At 43.7% G+C, this 21499-nt stretch overlaps 2 protein-coding genes across 3 annotated transcripts in view; one reads left to right on the plus strand and one right to left on the minus strand.

Annotated features, from left to right (window-relative positions):
• slc1a7b (solute carrier family 1 member 7b) overlaps nucleotides 1–19518 on the plus strand; it is a gene marked incomplete at its 5' end in the record, with an annotated part of 40606 nt that extends 21088 nt beyond the window's left edge. The window contains 9 exons of the mRNA XM_079505735.1: nucleotides 5522–5737; nucleotides 9251–9293; nucleotides 9406–9637; nucleotides 10280–10379; nucleotides 11273–11506; nucleotides 12136–12330; nucleotides 17937–18071; nucleotides 18167–18266; nucleotides 18502–19518. Coding sequence (XP_079361861.1) covers nucleotides 5522–5737; nucleotides 9251–9293; nucleotides 9406–9637; nucleotides 10280–10379; nucleotides 11273–11506; nucleotides 12136–12330; nucleotides 17937–18071; nucleotides 18167–18266; nucleotides 18502–18768 — 1522 coding nt within the window. The 3' untranslated portion in view covers nucleotides 18769–19518. The remainder of the gene's footprint in view (nucleotides 1–5521; nucleotides 5738–9250; nucleotides 9294–9405; nucleotides 9638–10279; nucleotides 10380–11272; nucleotides 11507–12135; nucleotides 12331–17936; nucleotides 18072–18166; nucleotides 18267–18501) is intronic.
• The window catches only part of podn (podocan), a 163762-nt gene that overhangs the window by 123207 nt on the left and 19056 nt on the right, over nucleotides 1–21499 (minus strand). The window lies entirely within an intron of this gene.

The raw sequence follows: 21499 nt of genomic DNA on the forward strand, positions 1-21499 counted from the left end.
GGTGTTAGGTTATATGGGCATAAGATTTTCAAAAACCATCTCAAACGAGTTGGGCTCGCGCCCTAGTGGTCCGTTTGCAATAAATCCTATATGTTGAATAGGCCAGCATTGGATTCATTGCAAACAGACCACTAGGGGGCGAGCCCAGCTTGTTTGCGATGGTTTTTGAAAACATTATGCCCATACCTAACATCATGCAAAATATCTAAAACTTGTCACCAAGTGCATAATTGATATGATTTTTTACATATTAAATCCCAGCTTTATAGGCATTTTGCAGCTATCGTGGACGCAATCTTGAAAATGATGCCTTTCCAGAAGTTATTATTTCCTACATTTTTAGTATGTTATTTAGCATACCCAATACTAATAGAATCCATTGAAATTTTTCTTTTATCAATTATTAAGGTTCTTAACCATATACTGGCCCATTTAATATTAGATTCATTGCAAACAGACAGAGGGGGCGAGCCCTGGGGGAAAATTCAGATTTTATGGGGGCCAGTTTCGAATTGCAGCCGCCCGTAGGTGCCCTTTGAGAGCGGTTTTGAAGTCAAGGGATTCGCATGTCTTTTGGTGGCATATGAGCGAAATGAATTTAGTCCCTTGTTTGTGCCGAATCTGGGTTGCACATGGTTTGTTGTGGGTGTGGACTTTACATTGAGGAAGTATTTAGACAGGTACATGGGTGGTGTAGCACAGTCGTTCCCAAACTTTTTCGTGTCAAGGACCCCCAAATCAACATTTATTACACGGACACCCCATTTGGAAACATATGCCAGTTTCACACGTATTATGCTACGGACCCCCGATTTAATGGAATTTCTATCTCTGGTACCCCAATTTATATTGTAAAACCGCTGTTAATTTAACTCTGAGAGTGTACAAATGGAACCAAATAGAGGGGGGGGGGGGGGGGGGGGGGGGGGGCAGTGTTCCGTTCACCTCCACCATCTGTTCTCTCCCCTCCAGATAGGATTGCGTCCAGCTCACTGATGTGCTATTAGCTTTTAGCTTGTTAATCAGTATGGAGTGGTTCACAGTGTCGAAAGCCTTTTGGAGGTCCATGCCGCAGTATTTGCCAGCACCCACCTCGTGTTTGATGTGGACACTCAAATAGAGGATGCAGTGGATGTTCAGGATGTTCTGAAGCCAGATTGGAATTCGTACATTCGTTTTTTTAGTGGTAAGATACTTTTCAACCTGTTCATAGACACAAAAATAGCATGGTTGTTTTTCACCACCTGTGCGCAACCTAACACACACAAACACACACGCACATAGAGGGGACCCCTACACGGTAACTCTATCATTTTTCAACCGTTTCGGACGTGGGGCGGCTCGCCGGAATCGGCCTGAGCCCCTGGACGCTTGGGGTCTGGATGTTCTGGGGACCCCCCGGGGACTCCCCGGGGACCCCCAGAGACCCCTACATGGTAACTCTCTCATTTTTCTACCGTTTCGGACGTGGGGCGGCTCGCCAGAACTGGTCGGCACCCTGGCTGTGCTGTGGGTCTGGAACTTCCAGGGACCCCCACACGGAGTTGCACCACTCACTTCACACGGGTGTGATTTTCCCTTACTTTCGAGATGGAGCTAAGAATAGAAATAGGGCGGTAGTTGCCGGGGTCTAATTTGCTCCCTTTCTTGTGCAGGGGGGTTACTCTGGCAAGTTTGAAATCATGGGGGACCTGTCCCTGTATGTGGGTGATGATTGGAGATGGCTAAGTCTCTGAGAAATTTTGAGGGAACATTGTCATGGCGCGGGCACTTAAGGTTTCTTAAGTAGGCTACCTCATCAGTTGTTAGCATTACCATTTTAAAATCGTCTTTACAAACACCTAGGTTTCTGTAGAAGGTTTTAATGTGCTCTACACCAAAGAGCCCAGAGTGGGAGGGCAGTTTGTTAACCAGCGTTGTTGCTATGTTTGTAAAGAAGATGTTTAAGTAATTGGCCACATCAAGCTCGTCAGTGATGAGAGTGTCGTTCGATTTGATGTTTATGTTTGAAAACCTGGTTTTCAGTCCAGTTGGTTGTAGCTTCCAGAGCTCCCGAGGATTGTTTTTGTTTTCCTCAGCTTTATCATTGATAAAGTTTCTTTTAGCGGATTTGGTCATGGCAGTAACAGTGTTTCTTTGGGTTTTTAGGTTGTCCAGCTGAGCTTGGAGATCACTGTCGAAGCGCTTGGCAAGCTTTGACCATGCATTTTAGAAATTCAGAGCATTTTTTGTCTTTCATTGCAGTCAGTATGTCCGAATTCATCCATGCTTCTTCGACAGGTGTGCTCTTAAGCTCATCGGACCAATCTAGACTCTCCAATTCTTCGTTAAAGACCTCACTAGAGTAGGTTTTGAGGTCCCTAGATATTGTGACAGCCGGTCTTAGGTTTTTGTTTTTTGCGGGTACAGTACAGAATATCATAAAATTATCGCTAAGCTTGCATACAATTACACCTTTCTTGGAGATTCTGGATTTGGTCAGAATTAGATCAATGACAGTTTGAGTAGAAACACACACTCTAGTCATCAGATTCTTAGTGAGCTATGTCAAATGGGTGCACACAAAGCTAAAGGAATAGCTAAGGGCTGGGTTTCTCAAAGACATTTGTAGCTTGAACAGGAGTGCAGCGCATGCGCACATGCCCACACAGAAGCTTTGGGAAACTCAGCCATTCAATAGCTATTCAGCATTGGCATTAAGGATACTACCTCTTAAAGGTATGGATGCATATGCCAGTGTGTACGTATGTGTGCGTGCATGCGCGTGTGCTTTGTGTGCTCGTGTACGTGTATGTAAGTGTGTGCATGTGCTGAACAGAGAAAATGTGTTCCATTGCCAGATCAAAATGTCACACTCCATACAGTACACAAGGAGTCCAGGAGATGATGAGATAATCAGCAGCCTCAGATAGACCTAGCCTATGCCTGTATTCCACATAATATATAGTCAGGCCTATTGAACAGCAGTAAGCTTCTGAATTAAGGAGACCATCTGTTTGCCATATCCATTCACTTCATCTCCCCTCTCTCTCTCTCTCTCTCTCTCTCTCTCTCTCTCTCTCTCTCTCTCTCTCTCTGGTAGGATACAGGACATGTGTTTTTATGCCTGCTCTTGTGTGTGCGTGCATGCGTCTTTTGTGTCCTGAATGCGAGCAGTGGGGGATTAGAGACTGATCTTTTGATCTTTACATTCACAATACACAGCCAGCACACGCGCCACGCACACAGTTAGAAACACACAAAATATGATACAGTATGTATTATAAATACATTATATTTATATTTCCTCACAAAGACCATAGTTTCCGTACATGATTTTAAGAACACAAGAAACTAAATTAAAATACTTGAGTAATGTCATATAGGAGTCTAGTCTAGTAATAGGATGCTCTGCTAGGATTAATGTCTCAGGCAGCAGTTTAATGTTTTCCGGTTAGAACAATCAGATCAGAACCATAAAAAAGTCAGTTATATTTAAGAAAATATATAAAGGTCCTGTACCTGCATCAGTAATTACTTGTGCAAAAGCAGAGTGCGCAAGTAGGCATACTGCGATCGACTGGGTATGTATGTCGGTGTTGTCCACCGGCCTATAAGTATGTATATATTGTATGTCGGTGTTGTCCACTGGCCAATAAGTATGTATGTATTGTATGTCGGTGTTGTCCACCGGCCTATAAGTATGTATATATTGTATGTCGGTGTTGTCCACCGGCCAATGAGTATACATGTCGGTGTTGTTCACCGGCCAATAAGGGACCACCATTCTTGATGACGTAACTAAGGTAAGAATGGTGGTCCCTTATTGGCTGTTGATGGTGACGTAACTAAGGTACGTTTCAAGGTTGTTATAAGGTCAATAGCGTGTCTAAAGGATTTAGAACAGCAATTGTAATAGACATTAGTTAGTAGTAGTACTTGCGCGCTCTGCTTGCGCACAAGTAGGCCATGTATGGCCTATTTGTGTGTGCAAGGCGCAAGTTGGCAGCTCAACAATATATATATATATATACACATATACATATACATATACATATACATATACATATACATATACATATACATATACATATACATATACATATACATATACATATACATATACATATATATACACACACACAACTACTAGTTTAAACCTTAAATATTCACTACAGCACATCCATACAGCAGTTCATGGTTTCTGTCCAATTCAAGTGTTGTTGAGTGTATGCATAGTCCACACCCAGTGTTGTATTGAGCGGATCCAAATCAAAGTTGACGTTTTCTCTTTGCATTTTGCTGTTGAGCGTCATGTTGCTAAGCGTTCTGTTCTAGCGTCATGCCACTACTGGTATGAATCGAGGACCCCCTTGAAAACAAGATACCCTGCATCTCAAAGGGCTTATTCTCTAGTTTGTAGTGTTGGAGCTGGTCCCCGGGAATTGACTTCTCAGTACTCAGCCTACCACTCCTAATGCCTGGGATGGGTCAAATTCAGTGATAGACAAACTACTCAACCCCAGTACTTGTATCAAAGTATAGATATAAGTAAACGTTGTTCAGTCAATTATTATTATTATTCATATTATTAGTGTGGTTGCCCGCGGCAACCAGACTATTGTTATTGTGACACTTTATTTTTCCTCCGGAGGAATCGAGTAATCGAATAATCGAATCGAACTTCCGTTGTGATTGGCTGAGCTATGCATAACGTTTGTAGCAGCTAATTGGCTGTTGTTGGTTATGTAACCAATCTATGTTTTACAAACAGACTATTCCGGAGTAATCTAACTTCCGCTGTGATTGGCTGTGCTTTGCATAACGTTTGTAGTAGCTAATTGGCTATTCCGGAGTAATCTAACTTCCGCTGTGATTGGCCGGGCTTTGCATAACGTTTGTAGTAGCTAATTGGCTGTTGTTGGTTACGTAACCAATCTATGTTTTACAATCGTTTATAAAGACATGAGTTCCATTGAAGGGGCAGAAGACCAAACTATTCAAGCGTTTTCAAGAGTCAAGGAGTCACGGAAAATTGGACAGAGGTTGTAGCAAGACTTCACAATATTAGTGGGAGGGGCTTATGTAAGCAACCACACTTTGCAATTTAAAAAAAAATTGCGTCTTTTCTAGTTATTATTATTATTATTATTATATAGGCCTATTTTTTGTACAAAGAGTACTCCAAGAGTATTCCAAAACACCTTTATTCAAAAGTACATTATTTAAAAAAATAAAAAAAAAGTATTAAAACGTACAGGTTACAATGTACATTGTATGGATCCCCCCCACCCCTCCTTATGTAGTGGAGACTGGAGTCAAAAGTACTGTCTTTGAAGAGGAGTTTGAGGAGTGAAAAGGCATAAGTATAAAAGTTATTAGTCCAATAATAGGCTGCAAATAGGCTCAAGTGAGTACAGTGCGCATTTACTTATAACTACAATAGTCAATTAAATGTACTTCTTTACTGTCCACAACTGGTCCAATGAACAGAATTATCACGTCATTTTGTCTATACTGGTCCTTCTCTTTTTGTTTGCAGTTTGATGTCAGGCCTCGCAGCACTGGATGCCAAGTGCTCCAGCCGGCTAGGCCTGATCACAGTGTCCTACTACCTGTGGACCACCTTTGTGGCCGTGGTGGTGGGCATCATCATGGTGTCTATCATCCACCCCGGGGGAGCGGCCCAGAAGGAGGACTCTGGGGACAGTGGCAAGCCAGTCATGAGCTCTGCTGACGCACTGCTGGACCTCATTCGGTAAGACCATTACCTGCACGCGCCAAAATAATTATGGTTCAAATAACGAGCACACACACACACACACACACACACTTTAGTCCAGATAATGTGTTTTTGTCACATTATATGTATATTAGTGAGCAGCCATTCCGGCAATTCAGGGTTAAGAGTCTTCTTGCTCAGGGACACACATCGACACATTGCTGACCTGGCCTGGAATCATACCTGGGACAACCAGGGGCTCTGGCTCCTCCCCAGGCGGGTTCACTAACCACTAAGCTATAGGGCTGCCTGCATGTTGCTTGTGACCTTTTCACTTTCACTTTTATGCTGTTATATTGGCCTATTCCCGGCCGCTACCCCGCCCCAGAGTGACAGCCAGGCAGTAACAAGCACATTATTTGTATTACAACCACATAGTTTTTACCTTTTTTTGTCGAGCCACCTGACGCGCTATGCATGCAGATTGCAGAATGAAAACAAAGCAATGCTGGATGGCGGACTCGCGTCTTTTATTCCACCAGAATCACCTCTCCACCTGACCTCACACAGCCCAATTTTTTTAAGACACCATTTATTTCATTCTGATTAGTGGGGCAAACTTCTGTGTTTTTTTGTTGTCGTTTTTTGGCCCCCTGGCGGCCAAGGGCCCCTGGGCACGGGTCCAAAGTGCCCATATTGTAGATCCGGCCCTGTGTGCATCAGTAGTATATGCGTATATCTAATGTGCGGCTGAGCATAGACATGGTAACGCCCCGCCTGCCTCTGATTGGCCTACGGACACTGCCGCTCTGGACTGTCCTCCGAGATGCGAGGTTACTCCGTGGTGGGAAAATAATACAAGAGAATGACAGCTTGGGACGCGCGACAGAATGCAGCCTTTTAACTAACTTATTTTTGTATAAGAAGCAAACTAATATCGTTTTTTAATATAGTTTGCTTTGATTGAATAATTGATTGAACACACGTGTACGATGTACTATTGATTTGGGTGTGTACTTCTAAATAAAGTGTTAGTGTTGATTATCGTGTATTAATCGAATTACTATTATACTAAAAAGGATAAAGGTGAAGGGAAAAGAGACCTTTTTACAGTACAATAATGTTTCACGTTTACTTTACACATACTGTACAAATAAATTACACAATAATCAACACAAACACTTTATTTAGAACACACCCAAATCAAATCATATTACCGCATACATCAATCAAACAATCATTCAATCAAAGCAAACGGCATTAGTTTGCCTCTTCTACAAAAATAAAACGTACAAGTTATAGGCAGTTCTCTTGTATCATACCGATACCGTATACTATCAGACTATCCAGCATAGCTATATCCACCTCAGTGGACAGTCAAGACGGGCAGTGTTGGTAGGCCAATCAGAGGCAGGCGGGGCGTTACCATGTCTATGCTCAGCCGCACATTAGATATACGCATAGTATACATCATTGGCACAGTGTGTTGCTGTTTCAAGTATTGGGAGGACATCTTCTCTTTACTTTCTCCCTCATATCACTGAGAAATTCTGAGATCTATTCAAATTGCACATATTACAGGCATTGTGTCCCAGCATTGCTGCTCAAAGTGGTTTTAGTTCATGGCTAATTTGCATATTAGACCATGAAAAGGTTCACAGGATCACACAACTGGCTCAGATTTTGAGGAAATACAGAGAAGCTCATCAACTTCCGGACTCCCTCTTTTGGGGCTAGCTCTGGTGCATGTTAGGATTTCTCCTTAACGCTATGGTACTTTCAACTTCCTGCGCTCAAAAATAAAAAGAACGAAATACAAATAAGGTTTTGTGGAGTTTATGGAGTGGACGACCCCTACCACACATATATAATAAATGTATGTTTTTGTTTTGTTTTTGATTGTTCTTGAAAAATGAATACAATTTAAGTTGAAAAAGAAAAATCACTTTTTGGCCAGAAAATAAAATATTTCACCGGAAGAAGAACATTTTTAGTTACTCCACTGTGCCCTCTACAGATCTTGTCAATCGATAATTCCCATTGACCAGATCTTTCCTTCTGGTAAAATATTTTCTTTTCTGGCCAAAAGGTGTATTTTAGACGTGTGGTGGGTGCGTCCACTAGGGAAAGTATAGGCTTTCAACTCCACAAAACAGTCTTTGCCGCCCTCGTTGAAAACAATGTATTTCAAACTCCAGCTTGTACAGTTCAGGCTGCATGAACAGCGCTCGAGCACTCCGTTTCTGCCCCCTCAATATCGTAACTCTTCTATTAGATGGCTCTGGCTTTACCAACCCTTATCATCTTACATCATCGCGATATCATAACATAACATGCATATGCCAATTTGCTCAGTGACAGACAAAACAAACATTAAACTCTGTCCATTGTCAATGGCATTTTTTATGTTTGTCTAGACAATACAAACATTAAACCTGTAGGAGGGGCTAGCATGTGACATGCTCTAGATATGGCCAACTCCATGAAGATCACGACACTGACCTCATCAAACCCTGGATAGCCATACATGGAGAAGACTGGATTATCACCTAGATCTGCATATATGGAGCCGGCCAGCAACTCTACATGACCTCAAACCCGATCTCCATATATAGAGCTGACCTGCCTGACATAATTATGTTGATCCTTCTCAACCCGTCCTTCCTCTTCTATGTCTCCCTTTTGACTGATACCGCATGTCCATTCAAACTCTAGATGGGCCTGCCCCAAAGTTATTAGCGCAGCCGCGGCCGGCAGCCGGTGAAAACTAGAGTTCTCAACAGGCCCGAAAATTAAGGCCTCGGCCCTCCCTGGGCCGCTGTATTAACCTGCAGCTACTCACTTTTCTTACCTTAATCTGATGTTGTTATACCCAATAACGAGTGGTACACAACTCCATCCTGCAGCTCCGACCGTCCGCGCTGGGTCATACATATTACTCATTTTTATCGCTCTAAAAACATATTCTACACGTGTTTCATAATGACCAAATACGCACAGTGTTTTTTGTTTTTTTTCTTAAGATATTTTTGGCTTTTTCTGCCTTTATTGATAGGTTGAAAGTAATCTGACAGGAAATGGGGGGAAGACACACGGCAAAGGCCATCGGGATCGAGAGTCGAACCAGCAGCACGCCGTCGGGTTGGCTCAGCAGCCTACAGACGGTTGAGCTAACCGTCCGGGCTAAATGCAGTGTTTTGTCCCTATAGGGCTTCGGTAAAGACAAAGGAGCCTATGACTCAGCACACATGCTCTGAGCCGAGATGTGTTACTGGATATATATATATATATATATATATATATCCCCTCTACCACTGGTTGTTGGATAATAAAATCCTATTACGGTAAGAAAAGTGCTGGTCTTCTGTATCCTGTCATTACTACAGTACTTGCACTAACAAATACAAAGGAAGGGAAAGTCTGGCTACAATGGATGAGAGTGAATAATAGGCATATGTGTTCTTCCTGACAGCAACAATTTAATGATTACAGTGTGCTTGTCTTTTTACTTTTATGTCACATTCATGAATATTTCCCTCTGTCTTGCAGCAACATGTTTCCATCAAATCTGGTTCAGGCGACGTTTCAACAGGTGAGGGCATTTCAGGCTACACAGCACACTGCACACAACAAATCACATAACACAAGCGATTTGTCATGACCAGGGGAGGATAATGGTCCCCTCTTCTATTCCCTTCCATTAGTACCGGACAAGCAGTCAGATCACCGTTAAACCGAAACCCACTGTGAGTCAGAGCCTATCAGAGTCCAGCACGCGGCGAGCGCTCATCTACGGCATCCGGGATGATAATGGAACTGGCATACAGAACTTCGCCCTCGACCTGACACCGCCTCCCGATGTAGTCGTACGCACACGGCCAGGAAACAGCGATGGGATGAATGTGCTAGGAATAGTCATCTTTTCAGCCACCATGGGTAAAGACCAGGCCAGTGGCTCCCATTGCCAAACTGGGCTGGGGCCCCTAAATAGTTGGCAAAACACTATGATTTTAATAATATAATTCAGTCAGTCGAATAGATTTAACCAATATTTATTTTAGAATGAGAAGACACCTGTTGTGTGATTTTTGGACTGTGGCCACGATCAAGGACGTCTCCATAGCAACTTGCTATGTTATCGTACTTTCACCACGGACATTGAGATAACGTGACCTGGCACACAAATCCGAAAGAAATCTGCGGGCCTACTCCCACATAAACACATGACTTTCATGAACTCATAGACTCAATACACACTCTGTCGGGGCTTCTCCTTTTTTCCCTCTTTCCACATCATGCCTGCCTAACTGCATGGATGACTTGGAATGCATGCAAATGTTTTTTTTCTATGCACCCCTATCTTAATTAAATTATTTCTTCTTTAAAACCTTGAACAATTAGATTTCAAAAACCTTGAACAATTAGATTTCATTGTGATACCAAACTTAATTAGAAGTTCAATTGTTAGACAATGCATTGTGAACTTGTAAATTTGATTTAGAGGGAAGAGGAGGGGGGCCTAGTAGAGACCCCAAAGTTTATATAGTTGTTAAATATGTATATTCATTTTCCTCACAGGCATCATGCTGGGAAGGATGGGACCAAATGGCATTCCCTTGGTGAATTTCTGCCAGAGTTTGAATGAGGCTGTCCTGAGAATTGTGGCCATCGTTATATGGTATAGTTTGACTTTACATTTTTACGATGTATTAGTATTGTCTCGGCCAGGCCGAAGGCGTATACAAGATTATGTTTCACCCGTGTGTGTGTGTGTGTGTGTGTGTGTGTGTGTGTGTGTGTGCGCGTGCAACTAATATCTGGCAACTTTGCATGCACACTCCCTGGAGGCCAAGTAAAAGCCTCTACTTTCACATCGGCCTGTTTGTTACAGTGCCATAGGAGGCCGATTTTTGCAAAACACATTTTTTATATTAATCCTACAGATTTTGTCCAAACATCATGCAAATCGATACACATTATCTCTATAGTCATGATCAAGATGGATCTCTTTGTTCATATTCCATTTTTATTGGCTAACACTTTTTACTACTACTACACCTGTGCTACGAGGAGCACTTTTCTAGCTATTATTGTTGTTGCATGCTGAGATGTGAGAATGACTCAGAATTCCTCATCACCCTTCTCACACCAAACACATTCTCATTCCCAACTCATTTCGATGCTTTGTCATGATTATGTACCTGTGGCACCCAGGATGCCCTTTCACGTACACCATGTTGATAACGACAGATCATAACCAATTCCCACCCTATCAGTATGCAAGTTAGGCCGCGCTCATTTGGCAGAGGCGGGCTTCACACCGCTCGATGCGGGCTCTCACTCCATGCAATGTTTTAATGCCAACATCGCCTTGTTCTCGATCAATTCCACATTCCATCGTCAGTCAATGCCATTGTTGGTAATACCCTGCACATTGAAACATGGTCCTAAAGGTGTACCCGTTTCATTGACCCAGTGACGCCAACAGGTCCTGCATGGCCAAGCATCCATATGTGAAGAATATGTTGGTGCTGCTACGTTTGACCTTTGACCCTAACTGTGGTGAACCAGGTACTTCCCGTTTGGCATTGTGTTTCTGGTTGCTGGGAAGATCCTGGAGATGAGTGACCCGTCAGACATGGGGAAGAAGCTGGGCTTCTACGCATTCACCGTGGTGTTTGGCTTGATACTGCATGGCCTCTTCATCCTCCCATCCATGTACTTCTTCATCACCAAGAAGAGCCCCATTGTTTACATCCGGGGGATCCTCCAGGCCCTGCTGATTGCCCTGGCCACCTCCTCCAGGTAAAGGGGCATGTAATCTACAAACATTTTATGTTTGCAAAGTAAATGTAGTAAACTAATGCAAATAATTCTAAGATGTGAGACAAGAGGAAAAGAGCGAAATATATTTTTTTGTTTTGTTTCTCTTCTTTTTTTCAACTGGGCTGCATCCACAATCAGTAATTCATTCCCAGCAATGCACAAACAAAGAATATTTGCCAGGAATGTTTGCCTTTGTACTCCATCCAAATCTGTACTTTACTACTTCAATTTAACATCTGCTTTCTCTTTATTGTGTGTCAACAGTTCCACCAGTATGGCACCTTCACTCTCTTTAGATTCATCTCATGTGTGATAGCTCTGCATAGAAATAATATATAAAAATGTCCTTTTCACTGGAACAAGAATAACACTCAAAGGGCATATAATAAAGGAGAACGGAAAAGGAAAAGCTATATTTGTTGTTGAAAAAAAAAAGAATACTGTGACCTTTCCTGTGCTTCTGAGTGTGAATGCAATATGTCATGTGATTGGACTAGACTCTAGTCACTTGACTAGAGGATATTCATTTGCAATGCAACTTTCCTCAATGTGACTTTTTCATATTTATCAGCACTTTGAGTTCATAGTTCACTCTGCCTCTGTTCCAGCTCGGCCACTCTGCCTATCACCTTCAAGTGCCTCTTGGAGAACAACCACATCGACCGCCGCATCATCCGCTTTGTGCTCCCCGTGGGCGCCACAATCAACATGGATGGCACGGCTCTGTACGAGGCCGTGGCGGCCATATTCATCGCACAGGTCAATAATTACGAGCTGGACTTTGGCCAGATCATCACCATCAGGTTGGTAGTAAATCCGGATGACAGACTGCTGCGGTAGTGCGGTCATATCGTGCCATCTGTGCATAGATGCTTATTAACATGGTAGAGATATGATGAGGCTTTAATGTCGCTCACTTCACCATGATACCACCACATCAGACTAATCCAGTCCCCTCAGGATGCTCACTTCACCATGATACCACCACATCAGACTAATCCAGTCCCCTCAGGATCGGGAGGGAAGGGGAGGGAAGGGGAGACCTTCACCATGATACCACCACATCAGACTAATCCAGTCCCCTCAGGATCGGGAGGGGGAGGGAAGGGGAGACCTTTGTTAATCCCATGGGGGAAATTCTGTTTCAGCTTCACCCAACTGATGCATGCCTGCTTGATTGATTCATTGATTGATGTTTTTATTGACACAAATGCATGTACATGAACATAATATTTGTACATGTCTGGCAGAGATTGAGGTAGATAAATACATTCTTACAATTGCCAACACACTGGACAACTAACAAACTAAAAAACTTGGGTACTGTAAATGGAACCTGCTACAACTCAACTGATTGGTGGTTAGATGCTGATGATGGTTATGATGAGCGCTCGGGGGGAGTTAAGACCAATGCATACTACACCAGCATAGACAAAAGTTTTTTTTGGTTCGGCATTCAGTGCTCAGTTCAGTTTTATTTTCGGAATGGTGGACATACAGTTAATACATAACACACATCGTTTCCTTTTTCTTTTTTTTCCCCTACTTCTTTTGAGTGTCCGTTGCTTATGTCCTGTCCAATATCTGAAAAAGAGCTAGGGAGAAGCCATAGGCTTGTCGGGCCCTACCCCTGGAGTCCATTGCATATTTAGGTGCATGTGTAGCAGACCGATGGGACATCCGTCTACCTACACAGTGCATACATTCATTTTGTCCTGCATTCAAAGTCAAAGCTTCGGGTGGGCGTCTTCAGAACTTGTCGGTTGTTCTGCGCCTCCGAGATGTTCCGACTAGCTGAACTAGTTTGGCTACTGTGATTGGTCAGAAGTCAAGGTCAAACATTCAACAATTTAGTTTTGTTTCCGCATTCAGCCCAGCTTCATTCACTGTCAGCAGTGAAAAGCGAGTATAGCAGCAGTAGTTTGGAAGGGACATGACTGAGCCAACTTCCCAGATGTGCAAACTCCTCTTAAATCTCTCTCTAGTGACCTAGTGACTCATATCGTAAGAATTTCACAAAGTCACAAATTCCGACCAGCGCGACACAATATCCAGGTATTAAAACCATCTGTTCCAGTGCTGTTGACTGTAGTGTACACTGCTTCAGTCAGTGGCTTGCTCGAGTGAACAGTGTCATTGTGTCAACAATCACCCAGACCAGTAGTCGCGATGTAGTAGCGAACTTTTCATGATTGGCTGGGCAAGTGGGCAGCCTGTCACTCAAGGTGCAGCTGTGCCTTTGCGCCACTGAGACAAAAACAGTCCTTTTCATGATTGCCTCCAAGCCAATACAATAGCTAGGGCTGGCCTCTAAGCTAAACATGATCAGACACAGATGCACTTGTTTTCTTTATATTGCTAGGGCAACCACCTGCAAATGACATTTCATTTCTTGTTTTATTCAGTCTGCGGAGCCCTCCCGAACGGAACTGTTGTGGTGAACAATGCAGCTAACTTTAGATAGATTTCAAAACACTAATCACCACCTACAGTACAAGGCCCTCAACAACCAGGCTCCCCACTATCTCTCTGAACTCCAACGCCACGCCACCCTCCCGCTCCCGACTTATTGTGAGCATGTAGATTCGGCTATAATCAGCATAGTGATGTAGAGAAAAAAAAAAGGAGCCGGAAAGTATAGCAGAGTCAACTACAGTATCTACTTCGGGTTTTCAGGAGCTGCTTGCTCACAATCCGTTTCAAACAGATGTGATTTATCTCAGAAAGGTCAGCACATACAGTGGCCAAGTGAATATAGGTACCCCAAGTTGGGGTAGACAAACATCTCTAATTGTCTCCACCAGGCCGAAGGCATGAGGAGAGAGTATGTTTTGCACTCCGTCCGTGTGTGTGTCCGTCCGTCCGTCCGTCCGTTACCAGCTAATCTCCGTTGGCCCGATCCATGCCAAACTTTGCACACACACTCCCTGCTATAGCGCCACCATGAGGCCGATTTAGGCAAAACACATTTATGCAGATTACTCGTACACATTTTATCCAATTCGGTATACACTATCTCCATAGTCATGTGATCAACACGGATCTGCACCATTTCCCATCTTCCATCCTGATTGGCTAAGATTGGCTTCCAAAGCTCACATGATTGGTCCGTTTCGAACAAAATGCCACAAATCAGTATACAGTGTGCAATTTCCGTGAAATTATACACGCACATTTCTACTAGGCCGAGGACGACATGCCACTAATTTTTTTCCAAATCAGCCTCACGGTGGCGCTATAACAGGGCAATTCCTGTTTTTACCTATAACTGCATCGATCTGTATACAACTTATGTATGCGCACTCCCTAGAGGCCATGGATTTTTTCCCCCCTGCATCCCTCCACATCTGCCAGTTATAGCGCTACCATGAGGCTGATTTCTGCAAAACACATTGTTTGTTAGTCGCACAGATTTCATCCAAATCTCACGCAAATCGGTACACATCTCTGTAGTCATGTGATCAAGACGAGTCTGTTGGATTTCTCAGATTCTACACTGATTGGCTAAGATTGCCTTCCAAAGTTTTCAGGAGTGGCCCGTTTTGTACAAAATGCTGCTCATCCATAATTCTATCCTCATGCTATGAGTAGGATCTGGCTCTGCATTTCCTCAACAAAATGAAGAATGTTTTTGCAAAAAACAAACAACACAAAAACATGTTTATATTACTCCTAAACATTTTGCCAAACATCACACACACTCCTATCCTCCTGGTGGAGACCTGTGCCCAGAAGGGCACTTTTTCTAGTTTTAATTATGCTTTAAGTATCATGTGACGTGTCAAACTAAGGGCTTTTGTCTCCACCAGGCCGAAGGCATGGGGAGGGAGAGAGTATGTTTTGCACTCCTTCCGTCCGTCCGTCCGTCCGTCCGTCCGTCCGTGTGTGTGTCCGTCCGTCCGTCCGTCCGTCCGTGTGTGTGTCTGTCCGTCCGTCCGTTACCAGCTAATCTCCAGCACCGTTAACCCGGTCGATGCCAAACTTTGCACACACACTCCCTAGATGCCAACAATGAACCTCTGACCCAAATTGTCAGAGAACGGCCTGTTATAGCGCCACCAGGAGGCCGACTTTTGAAAGCCTCAAATCATGAATGCAGCGTGAAATCTTTCATGCACTTTCCTACTAGGCTGAGGAATATATCCCACCCTTTTCACATTGGCCTGTTATAGCGCCACCAACAGGTGAATTTTTGCAAAACACATTTTTGGAACAAAATGCCTCAAATCATCCAATTGCCATCAAAGGCATAAGAACAAATGGCACCCTTTTCACATTGGCCTATTATAGCGCCACCAGGAGGCCACAACCTTACCTGGCCTGGTGGAGACTTGTGCCCAGAGGGTGACTTTTTCTAGTTCATGATTCTGAATCCATTCCAAGCATTAGTTTTGCACGAAAAACACTCCTTGGGCTAAATTAGGCCATAGCCACTTGCCCAAATGTGCCCAAATGTGATGACCTCATCATGTTTTTACCCCAAGGAGTGTTTTTCGTGCAAAACTAATGCTTGCAATGGATTTGGAATCATGAATAACCCCTAGTTTGACACGTCACATGCTACTTAAAGCACAATTACAATTAGACATTTTTGCCCTGTTATTAATGGTACCCCAACATTCAACCCCTGAATTTACCATGATCCAAAATGTATCAATCCATCAATTTTTAATATGTTATTTGGATGACCCCAAGGATCATGAAAAACCTTGAACGATTACTATTGCAATTTCTTTTGGGCCAAATCTTAGATTGACTGGCCTATCTGTTGAGTACTGAATTATCACCGACCAAGAAATCCAAACAAGGATGTGTGTTGTCGTCCAACCCTTGAGCTCTCTGTACTGTAGTGTACAGTATACGCGTTTGTAATATGAATCCATAACAAAGCAACAGCAGACTGAGATCTCCACTAATCTCTCTGTTTAAAGGGGCCACGTGATGTGGATAAAACGCCATCTCCTAGTCACGCCACCCATGGGCCGCTGACCCAAGCCCCCATCCCCCGACAGGCCGACACATACAGTACATACAGTACACACACATGCCCACTACACTCTCACCATCAGGTTGTGTTTTGAGTTGCTGTGCTCCATCTGTGATGTTTCACCATCTCTGTTACGCCTTCAGTCATCAACCTACTTCAATCCAGCAAATACTGCACATACTCCATACTATGATACACACATCTACGGTGTCCATTGTAGGACATTCCTCCTCTTTCCTACCAAACTCTCTAGTGTGACAAAAAGGCCATCCGACCAAACACTCTCCTCTCTCTGGCCAAATTAAATTTATGCTTAAGATTTCATAAAATGTAAAGAAGCTCCACCCCCGTGGCAGGTTGCCGCGACGGACAGATTCCCGGAAACGGGGGTGGAGCTTAATTTCCATCCACCAGCTGTCTAAGAAACCGGAAAAGAAGCTGGGAGACAGCCGAAAACGTCCGCGGCTCTCTGGTAGATACAGTTTGACTGTCCGCTTCCTCAAACGACGACATTTCCAACATCCCCCCTCGCTAACAACCTACCAACATGAGGCCTCAAACCTGTTCACCCCTTTTATGCACTACCCTTAAAGGGGCAGTGCTAGTAATGACACAGCTTTTTCTCATGTGTCCACAGTAATTTATATGGGGCTAGCTACTGTATCTCAATTTTTAAGTGGTGCAACCATGCTTAAGTGACTATATGTGTGGGTGGCTGGCTGGCTGGGTGGGTGGGTGTCTGGGTGCGTCGGAGCACGAAAACAGCATGGTTGTTTTTCACCACCTGTGCGCAACCTAACACACACACAAACACACGCACATGTATATATGGTGATTTCGGGTGTGCCAGTACAGTACAGTGACAGTACAGTACAGTGGAGGGTACAGTAGAGGGACCCCCACACGGTAACTCTGTCAATTCTCAACCGTTTCGGACGCGGGGCGGCTCGCCGCAATCACCCTGGGTGCGTTCCTGTGGGTCTGGAACTCCCCCCCCCCCCCGGGGACCCCCACACGGAGTTGCACCACTTACTTCACACGGGTGTGATTTTCTGTATTGTCAAGCTAATGTTTAAGGAGTAGGGAGTTTTGGTTGCTGCAGAGAGAAGGAAGGATTAAGCTGAGTGTTTGAAACCAGTACAAATGCCATGGACAAAATGTCCCCACGGTTGAAGAAAATATCACATTGCGGGCTTGTAGTCAGATGATCTATTATCTGTGTATGACAATGTCATAGGACGGTAGAACGGAAGTACAGTATAAATCAAATCAGTTGAACTGTTATTTTAATAATTGTATTTATTTACTTTGCATTTATTTAATGGATGTGATTCTCTCATCTCCATTTCATGTGAAATATCTTTGTCCTCTTTCAATGGCTCTGTACAATTTATTATCAGTAATTTCGTTTTCCCCAACCAGCATCACAGCCACTGCAGCCAGTATCGGTGCAGCAGGGATTCCACAGGCCGGCCTCGTCACTATGGTGATTGTGTTGACATCAGTCGGTTTGCCAACTGATGACATCACGCTCATCATTGCAGTCGATTGGGCATTGTAAGTAATATAATGCGGGTCCACTGATCTTACATTTTGTTCCGCTGTGTGATTGTTTGATACAGAGACATTTCATACAGTGTCCTCCTTCTCAGGGACAGATTTCGTACTATGGTGAATGTAATGGGGGACGCTTTGGCCACAGGCATCATGGCACACATCTGCAGGAAAGACTTCATAAAAGAGGGAGATGGGGTGAGTTTTAGAGTAATATGTTTTATTCTTAACCACTTAAATCCTATTATGTACTTTGGCTACTAAAAAAAAACATTTTCGAATCCTTGACATGCCCAGAATTGCTATTCCATTATAATACTATTCTATTTTTCGATATAAAATGATCGCTTACTATTAGCACTCTTACTATTATTCTCTGCCCTAGTAATTTCCTTTCTCTCCTCCCCCATCGTACTCACCACCGGTCTCCCAGGTACCGTTGCTCTGCGAGGCCAAACCCGTGAGTCCCTCACCGATGCCACTGATGAACTGTCGAAACAATAATGGCAGCTACCAACCGCCTCGCATGGATGTCAAGGCGGAGCTAATACCCCCTGATGTGGCCCGCCTCATGCAGCTGGAGGAGGGTGTCCGACCGCCAAACGAGAGGAAAAAGCCCCCTATACCCCCGGGGCACCGAAAAAAGGACAAATGGTACCACTGTACCATTGACATGGATGGCGTTGAGACAAATGTATAAGCCTCCCAGTACACACAGCTCATAACATTAGGATTAACGTCGGGCCGGAGATGGAAAGCCAGCATGACTCTTGTTCACCATTCTCCATCTGAATTACAGAGAAAGTATCTCAATGGGAATTGCTACAGTAGGTCCTTCACTCCTGTACTGAACTGATCAGCAACAGGATACACAATGGTGACTTACTGTGATGTGCAACATCAATAATAATCCAAATGAAACTGTGAGAGCTAGTGACAATTAATTCCAGGTGACCAAGGACAAAATTGCTATACTTTGACTCATATTACTCCCCTTAGTGGGAGTGGCAGTGGCACACAGTAAAATCATAGTGTTCATTTAACTGTACATTCACTTCTCAACTGATGTACATAGTGTGTGAATATTTGCATTACTTAACTGATTTCTACATTTTATATGATTTCTTAATTATGGTACATTCTCATATGTGTCCCAGTGTGCAAAATATCCCTGTGAATGAACATCTGTTATTTTGTCACTTGTCATAATTTCATAAAGTAGAGAAGATGGGGTCCACCTCTCCGTCCTCTACTTTATGAAAAGTGTAGAGTAGACAAACAAAGTGACTCCTCTTCATTTTATTTTGCCTTAACAATACTGGTGGTGCTAAGCTGATGATGATGATGATGATGATGATGATGATGATGATGACAAAAGGGTACTGGGGCCAAATATAGTCGGTCTGAAACACCAACTTCTCTTGGGGCCACATTACGCCATTCGTACAGTAACTGGGCATATGGCTTCAACTTGAAAAGTGCAAAAACTACTTGTAATGTTATATAAACCAAGTGGTACATCATTTTGTTTCCATCTTCTGCTCAAGTTGTTTTGTCTCTGTTCTGGTTCTATTTTACCTACACTATCAGTAACTTATTTCAGGGAAATGAATGTCAAGGAGTGAGCTTACGCTGTGCTCTTCATCTAATGGCAAGGCTGGAGTAGACAAAAGAGTAGGTTCTGCACCCTGAAAGGTGACCACAAAACGCTTTCTGTGCTAAAATTATTGTTGGGCAGATTTGACACATGGAGTGAATGATCAGTATAGGCTAGGGAAGATGATACATGAGATGCATTATGTAATGAGCACAGGATGCAAGATGTGCTAAATGCGCATAAAACTCCCAGCCACTATAATTCACACCAGCATAGTTAATCTGCTTCCCCGTTATGAGAAAGCGGTTTCCTTGCATCAGCCAGTAAAAAGCGGAGCGGCAAGGTTGCTGCCCATTGCAGTGTGGCAAAACAAAGCGGCAAACCATCAGAAGTGCACTGTGGTCTAAAATTGCCAAGAATTAGGTGTACGCACTCAACATCAATTGAGATGGACAGAAATTGACTACTGTATGGAAGTGTAGAATATTAAAATTTGCAAGAAATTACACAAGGATCAGCGGTTTAGGATCATTTGATAAATGCAGTGCCGACGTGAGCGTACGCCAAAACCCATGCTAGAATTTACACTCCATTGATAAATGAGGGCCATACTGTACATCGGTTACAAACAACCCTTTATTTTGCACCTCAAAGTTTACAAAGGCTGAAGAGTGCAGAGTGTCACACCAGCGTGTATATAGGAATGAGCCTAGATGCATGAGCGGACTCAAGCTAAAGCATGCATTGCATGCATGCATCCAATCCAACCCAATCCCCTCGACAGAAACCTGTCCTTCAAGGAACACCTAAAAGGGACGGCAGCTAAGGTGAAGTCCAGAAACAACCTGCTCTGAAGGCTCGCTGGTGCAAAATGGAGGGCGGCAGCCTCCACACTGCACACCTCAGCACTGGCCCCGTCATACTCTGCAGCAGAATATTGTGCCCCTGTCTGGTCCAGGTCATCCCACGCACACCAAGTGGACACCCAGCTCAATACAACCATGAGAACCATAACCGGGAGGTCCGGGACTATTCGTTCAACACCAATCCCCTGGCTCCCAGTCTTATCAAACATAGCCCCTCCACACATCCGGCGAGCAGCAGTTTCTCAAAGGATGCTTGTTCAAAAGTTCAAAGACTCTCCCCATTTACCAATCCATGAAGACAACTTCAACCCACCCACTGCTCGACTTCCATAGACGACCAATTTGGAAGAACCCCCACCAGCTGACTTCACTATCCAATCAGCTTGGAAAAAGTAATGCAGTCCAAGGAGGTCCCAAACAAACACCTGGTGTCAGCCCTAACCCTAACCCCAACAAACAGGTCCCTGGCACCAACCTAACCAAGGAGACAGCGCTCTACGCTCAATAAGTTCAGGACTGGACATGGCCCCTGCTTGGCCAGCCTTCACAAATGGGTCCAAGCCCACTGTGTGCGTGTGGTGAGGAACAAACTATGGAGCACATCATTGAAGTTTGTTCTCTCCAAAGACTGGAAGGAGTATTAGTCACCCTCCATACAGTAGACCAGGAGGCAACCGCTTGTCTTAAGAACTTTGCATTCGCTAAATAAATAAGATGGCCAATTGTGTGATCTGTAGTGTAGGTCTTAAGCGACTACGCATCATGCACATCTCTCTCTAGGTCGTCCTCAGACGTGACGCATGGCGTCTTTAAAACCCACCAAAGATATAATCAGCAACACAACACTGTTATTACAATCAGAACCATAACATTGTATGTCTGAGTTATATTAAAGAACTAAAGGTCCTGTACCTGCGTCAGTAGGCCTAATTCTTTATACTGTAACCAAAAGGAACACAAAACTTACC

Source organism: Electrona antarctica (genome assembly GCF_951216825.1).
Source record: "Electrona antarctica genome assembly, chromosome: 7".
NCBI classification, from domain to species: Eukaryota; Metazoa; Chordata; class Actinopteri; order Myctophiformes; family Myctophidae; genus Electrona; species Electrona antarctica.